Source organism: Syngnathus typhle, linkage group LG5, assembly GCF_033458585.1.
Source record: "Syngnathus typhle isolate RoL2023-S1 ecotype Sweden linkage group LG5, RoL_Styp_1.0, whole genome shotgun sequence".
Taxonomy (NCBI): domain Eukaryota; kingdom Metazoa; phylum Chordata; class Actinopteri; order Syngnathiformes; family Syngnathidae; genus Syngnathus; species Syngnathus typhle.
The window spans coordinates 3,596,695-3,611,002 of NC_083742.1; the positions used below are offsets into that span (position 1 = coordinate 3,596,695).

Sequence of the window (14,308 nt, forward strand, 5' to 3'; positions counted from 1 at the left end):
AATAAGCAGCAGCCATAGTAGTGTTTCAAAAATAGTATTTTTGTTGTTGTTTTTTTCTTCAAGATACCGCAGTGTATAAAAGTGATCAAGTCATCACAAAAATCACGAAAAAAATCCTTATATAAGCCACACCTGACTATAAACTGCAGGGTTCAAAATTTTGGAAAAAAGTCGCGGCTTATAGTCCGGAATTTACGGTAAATATTGCATTAAAAATCGTTTGCCGCTAGAAAGCTACAAAGTCATTTTTCACATTAACAATGTATAGAGTGTATTATCCTCATTGAACAGAATGGCGAAAATAAGGACATTTGTAAGGGACCCCAAACTTTTGAACGGTAGTGTATATACAACAAGCCATCATCCGTACCGCTTGTCCCCATGGGGGGCGCGAGCGTGCTGGAGCCAAGCCCAGCCATCATCGGGTAGTAGGCAGGGGACACCCTGAACTCGTTGCCAGCCGATTGCAGGGCACACAGTGACGAACAAACATCCGCACTCGCACTCACACCTACGGGAAATTTGTAGTGCTCAACTGGCCTACCAATCTTGTTTTGGGATGTGGGAGGAAACTGGAGTTCCTGGGGGAAACCCACACAGGCACGGGGAGAACATGCAGACTCCACACAGGGAGGGCCGGAACCCGCACCCTCTGAACTGTGAGGCGGACGTGCTAACCAGTGCGCCACCGAGCGGTATATATTGCATACATATGTATACATACATACATGTATACATACTACATACATACATGTATACATACATACATACATGTATACATACATACATACATGTATACATACATACATACATGTATACATACATACATACATACATGTATACATACATACATGTATACATGTATACACACAGGGCTGTGGACTCGGACTCGGGGACTCGGACTCGGTCATTTTTGCCGGACTCGGACTCGGTGCTGATTTAGACCGAGTCCACCGAGTCCGACAATAAAAAAAATACGTTCAATTTTATTTTCATCATGCTGCTGAGAATGCGCGTAGTAATACTGTCCACAGCCCTGCCAATTTAGTTGTTGCGTGCGCGCCCGCGCCTGCCTGCCTGCGTGTGTGCACGTACAAGACCCACAATGCCCCGCGCGCAGCCAAGATGGAAGAACCCGGGAGCAGCGAGAGAACAATGTTTTGCCTCTAGATTTGGGGGGGAAACGGAGCATAAGTTACGATCAATGCGACCACGTTGAGTTGCACTTAGGCCAGTGCTTCTCAATTATTTTCTGTTACGCCCCCCCCAGCAAGAAGAAAACTATTCGCGCCCCCCCCTCCCCACCGTGACTATCCTAACTTGTATTGTAAGTCGTAAAATGTTGCACTGTCGCAAACGTGACAGAAGTAACAATGAGAGCGCCACTGCCGCCTGCTGTAGTAGATGCGCAATTACACTTTATTCTAGTACTGCCAAAAAAAAAGCCTGTTCCCCAGGGTCACACGCGCCCCCCCAGGTATAGCACCGCGCCCCCCAAGGGGGGCGGGCCCCATTATTTGAGAAGCACTGACTTAGGCTAATGTTCACATTAAGTAACAATGTCAAGGACGATTATGTCACCCAGCTTATATCATTGATGTGTTTCGATAGTTGTAGGGTCGTCACTAATTATTTGTGTTTAGATAAATGTCTGAGCTATAATGGTGTAATTAATTACTTACATATCTGGTTCTTCTATATCAAACAATTTGTTTTAGGTTCTAAAGGGAAATGTACTTTCGGCAGTTTGCAAACACATTTGATTAACGCTCCGTTAGACACATATAACCATATCAATATAATTTCTAGTAGTAGTGTGGTCGCTTAATAAGTGGAAAGGAATGTGCAGGCTACATGAATTTGTTTTCTTCAAAGTATTGTGGAACAGGAGGTCCAGAAAGGGAGCATATCTCAAGGCCGATGGGAACGCGAAAAACAACTCGTCTTTGTGGTCCAGACACCTGTGCTGAGCAGGGGAAAACCCAAACGAGGAGGAGATGACCACAGACCATCGACCAATCACCACACAATCTTTTGCATGTTTGAATATTCATATTGTGTTTCTTTAAAACTGGGCAACCCGGAAGAATGTGTCGTCTTTTCTGGTCACGAAGGCACACGAGTTTTTGTGTTAAGGACCCAAGACCCAGGCGCCTGTATTAGCTTGCTTTGTCAGGATTAAACTATTGGTAAATCCGGTCTGATTGATCTACTGGTCTTCTCTTTGACAGAACGAACTCGCAAAATTGTTAGGTGCGCCAGTGTGTGGATTAGAACATAGCAATTCTTGTGTTAAGTGTTGATCACAATTTGGAGTCAGATCAATAGCTAAAATCCGTATCCTAACAGTTTCTTGGTGACCCCGTACGTGATGTCAAGAGAAGGGTAATTGACTAACTCGTGGTCTGTGTCCAAGTCATCGGACAGTTAGTCTGGGACAGCTGTCTCCCGGTCGGCGTACCGTTGGAATAAGGAATAAGCGCACAACGTTGAGCTGGTACGACGTCTCCTAAACCGATGAGGTAAGCAGAATACCTGTTACTATATGTTGAAATTCTGCAAATTGAAAGAGGAAATTTAAGAGGAGACTGTCGTTCAGATCAAATAAGGTGTGCAAGAAGTTAAGTTACATATACGGTAAATAAGTTTGGAACTTACGTGTGTATTAAGTTACATATACGGTGAATAAGTTTGGAACTTACGTGTGTAACGTGTACGGTAAAGTCAGGGACTTGCGCGTACTAAGGATAGGTCAGGGACCTAGTGCTTCGTCGTGGCGGACAAGGGTGCGGTGACGATCGCATTCAAATAGCTGGGGTGCTTGTGAGATCCCCGAGGAGAAGTGAGGCCTCCTCAAAAAGTATCCGGTGGTAACAGTTCCTCCTGTGAGAGACCAGACCGCTAAAATATCCAAAACGTGCAACCAAATTGGGGGGAGTGTGTGTGTGATGAGAGGAATGAATGGAGTGAGATTGAGTGGAATGTATGCTGATGTGGAAGCGCAAATCGTGAGCTACATGAGAGATGGATTCGAATCCCTTTGTCTGTGTGTTCTGTGTACGTGCGTAATCTCTGTAAAAGTTTGTGTCAGTCTGTCGTCGTTCGTCTGAGCTCTGTGCGAGCACTTTGTGTATTGGCGTGCGTGCCGTGCGGATGCGTGTGTGTATGCGCGGTTGTGTGCGCGCTCGCTGTGTGTGCGTTATGTGCACATGTGTGGGTGCGGGGGTGTGAGGAGGAAGATGGGATGGATCAGAGAATGTTCAAGAAAGGAGGGGGCCCGTTCGGCTCATACCGGCAAGGGTGGGGGCCAGCGGGACGTGCGGGCCTGGCCAGATTGTGACGTCAACATTGATACAATGTTGAGGAGAAGTGAGAGAAGAGAGGGGGGCTAACTTGTAAATAGTGAGGATATTTGCTCAATTGATGGGGGTTAATAATTATCCCAATTTTAGTCACATGTTTTGACGGACCACAGCAACAACATTGTATTTGCAGGCCATTAATTTAGTAGGTGATTACAGTGTTTAGATAAGTAGACTGTTTTATCAAAAAATGTGAGAGTGAAGGAGGAGGTGTGATTTGTAATCTGGCATTTGGGTGCCATTTTTAAGAGTCTGTGTAGGAGCATAGATTGTTTTTGGTTGTTTTTAAAGATATATTTAACCGTTTATTTCGGTGCAGTAAGGCAAAATTAAAAGCAAAATTACATTTTAATTCTGACATATGCCAGCTAACATGAGGATGGCAAATAAACAAATGAATAAACACTAGCTCAAATGTGGCATGTGTTTTAAATTGGGCGATAGGACATTCACTTTCGAGCACTATCATTTAGCGCTGCTGACAACAATAACTTATGAGATGGTAAATCAAGGAGGAGTGTCACAGGCGCTGTATGACCTATAGATTGAACAATAACATTCATAGCATATGTTGGTAGATTGTTAAATTATATTACAGTTTATAACAAAAGATTTCGGAACTTTATTTGATGATAAACACTGGAACGAGGATTTTAGCCGTGTTAATGGGTAGGGTGGATGGATTGCTCAGAAGAAAAAAGCATTTGATAAGGGCAGCTTGATAGTAAGATGATGAGTGTGCGCAACTGATAGGATACAAAATGTTAATAGGAAGATTTGGGGTGTAAGAAACAAATACTACACAGGAAGACTGATAACACAAAGATAGTTTTGTTAAATTTGTGTCGCAGTGTGTTCTTCCCTAGCGCGTGGCACGATTCCTGAACTGAGTCCTCTTACTCCACTGGCTGTCTCAAAATCAACAGAGGACTGTCCCTGGTCATGAGACACCTTTGACCTTTGGGACAACAACAGAAACTGCTATCATGCTTGAAGGGGGCAAGCACAGCTTTTCACAGGACAAGAACCATACAGTTGGTGGAATACACACAGTTGCAGATCAAAAAGAAAATGGACTGAAAGAACAAAGACAAGATGGACGCATTTGAGAGTGGCGGACGATCCAGCCCTGAATCATCATCATGAGAATCTAAGAGGAGAGGCCGCTAAAGACTTGCATGAGTCACATGAAGTCAAACTGGACACATTGCTAAAGACTGCTGAAGCATTACAAAGTTGGTGGAGTGTGGGACAAAAGGGATGGAAGTGTGTTTGGGTGCTGGGGCGGACATATCTGAGGAGTTTTGATAAAAGAGGGAATAATAAGGCTGCTTATTGACACTGAAACGGGGATAACAACAAAATACATAGATATGGACAGCGAAGATGCACTAATAATAACAAATCATACGAGAGCGTGATCAGAAACTTTGCAAAGTGGATATTGATCGATAGAAATTAGATTTATCAAAACGACAGAATTTAATTATACATCAATTGCGACTGGTTTATAGGATGCATATTTTTGCTTGAAGGGGTGAGGGGCCATAAGAAAGTTGGAATTTTGGATAGTCAGCAAAATAGTAATACAGGGCACTACTTAATTAGAAAGGATACAGTTGGGTTTTAAATAACAAATACAGTAACATGACCCTTGCGACAATTGATTTAAATGACACTTTATGATAGGCATTTATGGTTAGGGCTAACAATCCATCCATCCATCCATCCATCCATCCATCCATCCATCCATCCATCCATCCATCCATCCATCCATTACTGGTGCGGCTTGTCCTTACGAGGGTCACGGAGGATTAACAATAATAATTATAATTTGTAATTTCTGGAGAACTTGTGTGTGAAGGCGAAGAGGCTGAATACAAATTCGGGGAATGCTACAAGATTATGTATAAATTTAGAACGTGTTGAATTGGTCAGAAAATCGATGAAAATATCGAAAGAATTTTGTAAAATTGGGCGTGAATTTTAAAGTTGAAAATTTGAAATTTTTCACAAGTGGGAAGTTTTGGAATAGGTAGGCATAAGATGAATAGTTAAAAAAAAATTTGAAACGGGTTGAGTCAGTGAAAAATAATTAGAAATTAGAAGGGAAAAAGGAAATTTTGCAAAATGTTACCGCAATGTTGAAAGTGAAAATGTGAAATTTTAATCTAGAAAGTGAAAGAAGGTGAATTGGAAAGCGAAAGAAGGTGAATTGGAGGAATTATGTGGAAGAAAATGAGAAATATTGAATGTGCCATGAAGAATGAATGGTGAAATATTGGCTTAAAATTTGTAAATTTCTCAAAAATCGTAAATATTTAGAATATTTGGCATGAATATTTGGAATGTGTTAAGAGTGGAATGAAGTGAATCAGATGAATTCGTAGAAGTAGTTAAGTTAAAAAATTAATAAATAAAAAAGAGGCAGAAGAATGCAGAAGAAGTTGAATAATGATAAAGTCAAGGCAAGGCAAGTTTATTTATATAGCCCACAAGCAAGTCTCAAAGGGCTTCAAATGTACAAAAATTGACAATTTAAAGTACAGGAACAATAAATGTGAAGGGCACGATGATGATCATGACAGCAAAAATATTCCTAATTGGTTTTGATAGGTAGAAAGGGGGAGCGTGGAAGGTTTTCACACTTTGTGATATAGCGTGACTCCATTATCAAAAGTAAGCATTTACCGTTTTTTTCCGTGTATAGTGCGCAATATTTTACTAATTTATTGTCCTAAAATCTAAAAATTTTTTTTTTTTTTTTTTTTAAAGAAAGTCATGGTACAACAAAACCAACAACAGGACTGACCGACAAAGTCGTGGAACAAAAAGACAGGGTGACATTACCAAAGACAGGAACAGAATGACAGTAACACATGCAATGATCCAACGGTGAGCGAGGGGCAGACAGGACTTAAATACAAAACACGTTACATCGATTGAGGTGACACAGGAAGAGCGGGGTGACACGAACAGAAACTATGGCAACCTAGACACATAGCAAAACTGGGGACGAGACATGACAAATCTCCCCCGAAATAAAACTCACCTTTCTTCTTGTTTGTTGTCAATCGCGCATCGCATTCAGCCATCCTGCCCAACACACTTAGTAAAATTCATAATTGACGACACATCGTTTGATGCGATGGTGCAATCCTCGATGGTGTGTTATTGTCAAACATTGTTTGTTTTTTAATCTCCATCGCGGACCGGACGTCATACGGAGGCCGCTATTACAGATGCGCAGAACGGTTGCGCAAGACACGTCAGCTATATAAAGAGCGAGAGTTCAGTTCTCCACCTATTAGTTTCAATTCACAGTTTAATTAGCAGTTTCAATCAGCAAATAACAAAATGCGTATTACAGGTAATATTTTATTTCACAACACTTTGCCTTGTTCCTTTCGTCTCTGCTGTTCATTTCAAACACGCTCCATACGACCGCAATGCTCTTGTATCAGACGCTCGCTCGATCACCTGCTAGTTTGCCGTCTGTCACAATGTACCCTACACAAATCCGAAACATTTGTTGCGGCTCCGAGTCACGACGAGGGGCAAGTTTTGGTTTCCAAGGTTGTTTTTATTCCTCTTCAACGTATCTCCCATACAGAGCCGCCTCATTCCCCTGCGCACGGAGCGCGGTGGTGCGTTTAGGGGCAGTCGGAGAAATCAACGCCAACAAAAAAAATGACATCCAGCCTAGTTAAGACCATACCAAAGACTTTAAAAATGGGAACCATTGCCTCCCTGCGTGTGTGACGATCTTTGGGACTTAAAAAAAAATAATAATAATTTTAAAAATTTTTTAATAAATTCATAAAAATTGGGTGCGTATTATACATGGGTACAAGCTTTTTTCCAGCATCAGCATGCCATTGTTAGGGGTGCGTACTATACATGGGGGCGCACTATACACGGAAAAAAACGGTAATTTTAAGAAATGGCATCAACAAAGAGAGAACGATAATCTTCAAGGTGATAGCGTAAGTGGCAGGAGGAAGCTGTGTATATTGTTTTTAAACATTATTTTTGGTATCATTCTTTTTTTTAGGAGGGTCAGTTATGCTTGTGAGAAGATGACTGAGGGAACAAGGTAACAGTAAAAAAGGGAGTGCTCTATAAATTGTTGGTTCTTTGCCAGAGGTAGTTATTTGGAGGGATGAATTTAAACTGAAAGCCAAATGGAACTGTTTAGTGGAAGAAATATGGGAATGTGGAAATATTGAAGTTACAGCTCATCACAAAGTGTCAAATAGTCTAAGTGTGAGTTGTGAGCAAACTAAATGGGGAGTTAAATCATGTTCCAGCATTATGCATATTGGCAAACGATGAGATGACAGGAGACCAGACAATTAGATATTAATTTTGGATTTAAAATGAAAAAAAAGGGAAATTTTAATTGAGGAGAAAATTTTGCGTAGGGATGGTTCCTTTTTACAATTTAATATTGTATGTTTTATGTGTGTGTTGTGGGATGACAGTTTGTTTGTAATGGTGTATGAATGTCAAGTCTGTGCTTGTGGTGTGGTGTTTGTGTATTGTGAATGGTTGACATGATTCAAAGTTGGGGTGATGTGATCACAGCAGAGGATAACATTCCTCTCACCTGAAAAATATAAAGATACTACAGATTTGAAAAGCACGATTGATCAGGACTAACTTTGGACTAAATATGGGTTTAGGATTACTCAGGGGCACCATCGACAACAAAACAGTGCGATGGAGAAAGCCCATTTCAGTAATATGGTTAGACAAGACAGAACTAGTATCGAACATTAAGACTTTGGACGATTTGACGTGTGACGACTTTGAGCTCACCCGACGGGATGACGGACTAGGTGGACAGTGACCAAATGTTTGACGCTTGAGCTTGCTTGCGACAAGTGCACGCTCTGCTTTGTTTTTCTGTGTGACTTAATTTTTTGCAGCAGCAGCAGCAGCGACAGCCACCAGCCAAGGAGCGGATTGCGCGCTGCTTGCGTAACTTGTTTTCGTTCTTGCAGGTTGTCGATTGCGTTCGTGGAAAGTTTGTATTGAATTTACAAGAATATGTTAACCCTTGCCCTTTTGGTTTTTATGATGAACTTGTTGATGACATGGTTTTCAGGACATGATCCGCGGGCGCCAGGATTCATTTTATGACTGTTTTTATTTTGATACTTGATGTCTGTTTTTGTACAAATGTCCGCTGTCAGCAGGGCTATAAGCTCACTGACAGGAGTGCGATGATTTTTGTTTGTGTTGCCGAGCGTGTGGTGGACGAGCTAGAGGTTCCGCGGGCCTGACTATAATGAGTGTGGTGATGAGAGGGGACGCTTTGCAGGTTCCTTTTGATACGTAATGACACATTGGATGAATGTGTCAAAAGGGGGAGTGGTAAAATAGAAATGGGTGAGTAGGTTTCAATTTGTAATTGTAATATACAAAGTTTTTTTTCCAAATTCACTTGTTTTTAAGCTTTAACAGGACATGCCAGAATTCAACTAGCAGTGATGGAAGGAGCAGAGGAAGACCAGTGACATCTGGTTGTGGTGTGGTGACAACAAATTATATGATCGCTTGCCGAAGGATGCATCAGCTATCTGTGCCCTCGTGTCTTTGATAATGCCTATGGTGGTTGTCCCCATTGAAATACAGAATCTCAATTGGAACATGGAGTCCCCACTGGCGGGGCTCCTGAAGCGAGCCAAAAGAGATGTTTTGCCCACATGGTTAAGCGACAACGATCCAACATATATTGACGCCATTGGAGTGCCCCGGGGTGTGCCAGATAAGTATGAACTCGTTAATCAAGTGTCCTCGGGATTCGAAAGCATTTTCCTATGGATCACCCCCAATAAAAATGTATCATTTGCAGCGGTCCATGAACAATTGGCATTGATGTCGTTCCAAAATAGAATTGCGTTGGACATGCTATTGGCTAAGGAACATGGTGTGTGCGGAATGTTTGGTGATGCATGTTGTACTTTCATCCCCAACAACACGGCGCCAGGGGGCCGACTGACCCAGGCGTTGGAAGGACTAAGGACACTGAATAAAAAGATGAAAGATCATTCAGGTGTACGCACCGATATTTGGTCTGATTGGATGAGAACGTTCGGAAGCTGGAAAGGCCTCATCATGTCTGTGCTCGTTGCTGTGGCTTTACTGCAGTGATGATTTTGTTGTTGTATTCCATGTATTAGGTCACTCACTGTCCGGTTGATCGAGAAAACCGTTGGCCCGTTGTCACCGAACGGCCAATATACCCTGGTGACTCAACATGAGCCACGGGGGGAAGAAAGGACCAACAGCATGCTGGTCGCTGCTTGCTAGAGTAACGGGTGATGACCTCATAAATGAGGTCATGAGAGGGAATAAAGGGAAATGTACTTTCGGCAGTTTGCAAACACATTTGATTAACGCTCCGTTAGACACATATAACCATATCAATATAATTTCTAGTAGTAGTGTGGTCGCTTAATAAGTGGAAAGGAATGTGCAGGCTACATGAATTTGTTTTCTTCAAAGTATTGTGGAACAGGAGGTCCAGAAAGGGAGCATATCTCAAGGCCGATGGGAACGCGAAAAACAACTCGTCTTTGTGGTCCAGACACCTGTGCTGAGCAGGGGAAAACCCAAACGAGGAGGAGATGACCACAGACCATCGACCAATCACCACACAATCTTTTGCATGTTTGAATATTCATATTGTGTTTCTTTAAAACTGGGCAACCCGGAAGAATGTGTCGTCTTTTCTGGTCACGAAGGCACACGAGTTTTTGTGTTAAGGACCCAAGACCCAGGCGCCTGTATTAGCTTGCTTTGTCAGGATTAAACAATTGGTAAATCCGGTCTGATTGATCTACTGGTCTTCTCTTTGACAGAACGAACTCGCAAAATTGTTAGGTGCACCAGTGTGTGGATTAGAACATAGCAATTCTTGTGTTAAGTGTTGATCACAATTTGGAGTCAGATCAATACCTAAAATCCGTATCCTAACAGTTCCTTTACCTGACATGTTTCGGCGGATTCTTCCGCCTTCATCAGAGTGTCACTGATGTGGTTGTGACGCGTCTTTATCAGCTGATGGATGAAGGCGTGGCTCACCTGTCAGATTTGACAGGTGAGTCACGCCCTCTGCTGTCAGTTCACCTCTCCAAAACACTGTTCCAGGTTGTAGAGAGCATGTAGGCTCCCTCGTCCTTCCCTTTGATGGTCCTCGGGCCCCGCTTGCGGATCTCAATGGCCTCCCTGATCCAACGCTGATGTTTGTTTTCTTCAGTGCGGATGACTCTGGCCTTCTCCCAGTCCATGATGTGGTTTTCCCTTTTACAGTGGTCGGTGATGGCTGACTTGTAGTGTTCCTGTTCTGCTTGTAGTTTTATTGCTCTTGTTTGTCTTGTTGCTGTCTCCTTCTCACATTCCTTCTTGTGTTCCGTTTTTCTTGTGATGAAGTTCCTCCCTGTCTCCCCGATATATGATTTATTACATGATTTGCATGGAATCTCGTATATGGAATTGCATTTATTTTCCGGATTTACTCTGTCCTTTGGGTGGACCAGTATCTGACGGAGTGTTATATGTGGTTTGATAGGCGTGCTTATGTTGTATTTTTTCATGGCTCTTTTGATGCGTTCCGTAATTCCTCTCACATACGGCAACGTCACCATTCCGCTGGGTTCCTGTTTCCTTGTTTGTTTCTTTCTTTGCTCCTGTGTTTTGTATTTTTTGTTTTGTACCTGTTCTGCACCTTTGGTTATTGCCCATTGTGGATACTGACATTTTTTGAGTGCGTGTTGTATGTATTTTTCTTCCTGTGTTATGTCGTCCGGATCTCTGATTATTGTTGTACGTTCGTATAGTGTTCTGACTACTGACAGTTTGTGTATAGTGGGATGTTCTGATGTCCAGAGGAGGTATTGGTCGGTGTGTGTGGGTTTTCTGTGTACTTTTGTTTTTATGTCACCATTGTCTGTGTGGTGTATGTTGATGTCTAAAAAGGCTATGGATCGAGCTGTTTCCTCTTCATGAGTGAATTTGATGTTTCCCGTGGTGTCTATGGTGTTGAGATGGTCTGTGAGGTGTTGTGTATGTCCTGTTTTTGTTTTTTCCAGAATGTCGTCGACGTAACGTTTCCATAGAGTGGGTTTGTATGTGTCCGGGGCTGTTAAGAGTGCCTTCTGTTCTAAATCTTCCATAAAGAAATTGCACATGATGGCAGAAAGAGGGTCTCCCATGGGGAATCCCTCTTTTTGCCTGTATATTGTGTTTCTGTATTGAAAGTATGTGGAGGTAGCGATGAAATGAAGTAGTTGGGTGATGTCTTGTGCTGTTAGATTTGTCCGTTTCTTGAGTGTCTTGTCTGCTGATAGTCTGTCATGTACTATGTGTATGGTGGGTTGTGTGGGCGTTTTTGTGAAGAGTGAAATGACGTCGTGTGATATGAGCATTTCATCTTTCTGTACTTTTATGTGTGCGAGTTCCGTGGCAAGCTGTCTTGAGTTTTTGCAGTGTTGATCCGTGTGTCCTAATAGTGGTTTTATTATTTCTGTGAGTGCTTTTGAAAGGTTGTATGTGACTGACCCTATGCTGTCTCCAATGGGGCGGAGAGGTGTACCTGGTTTATGGATTTTTGGTGTGCCATAGATTGTGGGGATGATGTTTGCTGTGGGTATTAGGTGATTGTATGCCTGTTTGTCTATTTTATTTTCCATGAGTAGTGGTTTGAGTAATGCTTTGAGTTCATTTTTCTTGTCTTCTGTTGGGTCTTTTTTTATTACTTCATAGGTATCGTCCTGTAGTAACTGTTGCATTGATTCTTTGTAAGTGTCCGTGTCCATAATCACTGTTGTTCTGCCTTTGTCCGCCGGGAGGATTGTAATGTCTTTATTTTTTGCTAGTGTGATCATTGCGTTTGCTTCCTGTTTTGTAATATTACTGGGTGGTGATTTAGCCGTTTTTAATATCCCTGCAACTTCATTGCGTAGTGCTGCTTTTTGACCTGGGTTATGTATTTTTTTGCATGCTAACTCCGTGGCTAAAATTAAATCATCGTGGGGTATGTTTTTGGGTGTGATCGCGTAGTTGAGTCCTTTTGCTAATATGCTGCGTTCTGCCTGGGTGAGTTTATGGCGTGACATGTTGTGAATCCATTTTTCGTTGATGTGTGTGTGATGCGGTTGTGCCTTCTTTTGTGCAATGAGTCTGTCCAATTTCCCGATGTGTCGGTTTTTAGTGGCGACAAATTCCTGTTCGTGTATATTATCGAAATGTTCGTGTAGTATTGTTTCCGTGTCATTGTCCAGGACATACCGGTGTTTGAATTGTTCCGTCCGTCGTTGTAGTTCATCGTTGATATTGTTGAGTTTGTTGTTTGTGCAGCGTATCCTTTCTTTGGCCAGAGCCATCCGCACTCTCCTTATAATCCTTTCCGCATTCCTGGTCGGAATTGGGTTCTTGATTGTCAGGCTGGCCGGCGTTACTTCTTCATCCCGGCAGCGTAGATTGAACCTCAGGTGGTTCCTGTAGCGAGCTCGTTTTTTCGTCAGCTTTTCAAGGAGGCGAAACTCTTTGACGCAGTTCTCTCCATAACTTCTTTGTAATAGTTGTACTAGGTTCATCTTGTTTTTTCTTTTTCAATTATTTATCTGGTTCTTCTATATCAAACAATTTGTTTTAGGTTCATTTACCTGACATGTTTTGGCGGATTCTTCCGCCTTCATCAGTAATTAATGTAATTAATGATTAAAACTCTAAAGTATCTGTTTATTGTATTCGTTTATATGTTTAATAAAGACAAAGCCATCACGAAACTGTTGTAATTATTTAGATTTTGATCTAAATTAGCCTTGAATAAAGACTAAGCAGTCATATGAATTAACAGAAAAAATGGACAGCCGGACTCGGACTCGTGGTCAAGAGGCCGGACTCGGAGCAAAAATCCGACCGAGTCCACAGCCCTGATGTATACATACATACATGTATACATGTATACAGACAGACAGACAGGCAGGCAGGCAGGCAGACAGTCAGTCAGACAGACAGACAGAAGCACAGACAGACAGACAGAACCACAGATGCACACATGCATGCGCACACACACACACACACACACACACACACACAAAAACACACATACGATTGCTATATGTGAGCTTTGCGCTTGTTTTTGTTTCTCCATCTACTAGGTTAAAAAATAATTTTCTTTGCAGCAATGATTCTGATGGCTGGGCAATTCTAATTATTGACTCACATTGTAAAAATAAAAAACTATACGTATATAAAAAGGCACTCTTATCCAGATTCTTGCCGACGCGTAATGAGACGTATTGTGTTGTGAATTGAAATGCGATTGTTTTTTCTTCACACTCCATTCCTATAGTTGTGTATTAATTTCTGTAAATCTGCTGTGCCTTATTATTTCATATTTTGCAAGTCATAATAACGACTGTTAATTAAAAGGGCTCATGAAGAAAAACCGAGCGGTGGCCTGAAATACTTGAACAATTTGAAAGTATTATACTCATTACAAATGCTGACTTATGTCTTTGGGTTGAATTGTGTCGTTCAATCATTTTTTTCTAACAATTCATACAAAAAATAAAGCATGTATCAATTACTTCTGATGTCGTATCAATCGAAATCGGTAATACGTAAACTTTCCTTTCCCACACATACCTTGGGTAAATGTTTAAGCACCTGCATCACCACCGGTTGAATGGATGACATTTTGACCAGTGGAAAGCTTTTCTCCAACAACTCTTCAAGCTTCCCATACCTGTACATGTGTGAAAAACAACAAACACATTGGGACTGGCACCATCAGAAACTGAATTTAATACCATAAATATAGTTCCTGTTATTCCTGTTACTCTGTTATTCTGCTCTAACAAGTGAGTTGATGATGATGTCATTCATGACTAGAGCTGGGGAACCACCAAAAAAAGTCGTTACAAAGTTCT

At 41.8% G+C, this 14,308-nt stretch overlaps 1 protein-coding gene across 3 annotated transcripts in view; it reads right to left on the reverse strand.

The window, feature by feature from the left end:
- nelfb (negative elongation factor complex member B) overlaps window positions 1-14,308 on the reverse strand; it is a 74,900-nt gene that overhangs the window by 23,749 nt on the left and 36,843 nt on the right. For all 3 annotated transcript variants that reach the window (XM_061277879.1, XM_061277878.1, XM_061277880.1), the window contains exon 3: window positions 14,025-14,124. In XM_061277879.1, coding sequence (XP_061133863.1) covers window positions 14,025-14,124 — 100 coding nt within the window. The remainder of the gene's footprint in view (window positions 1-14,024; window positions 14,125-14,308) is intronic.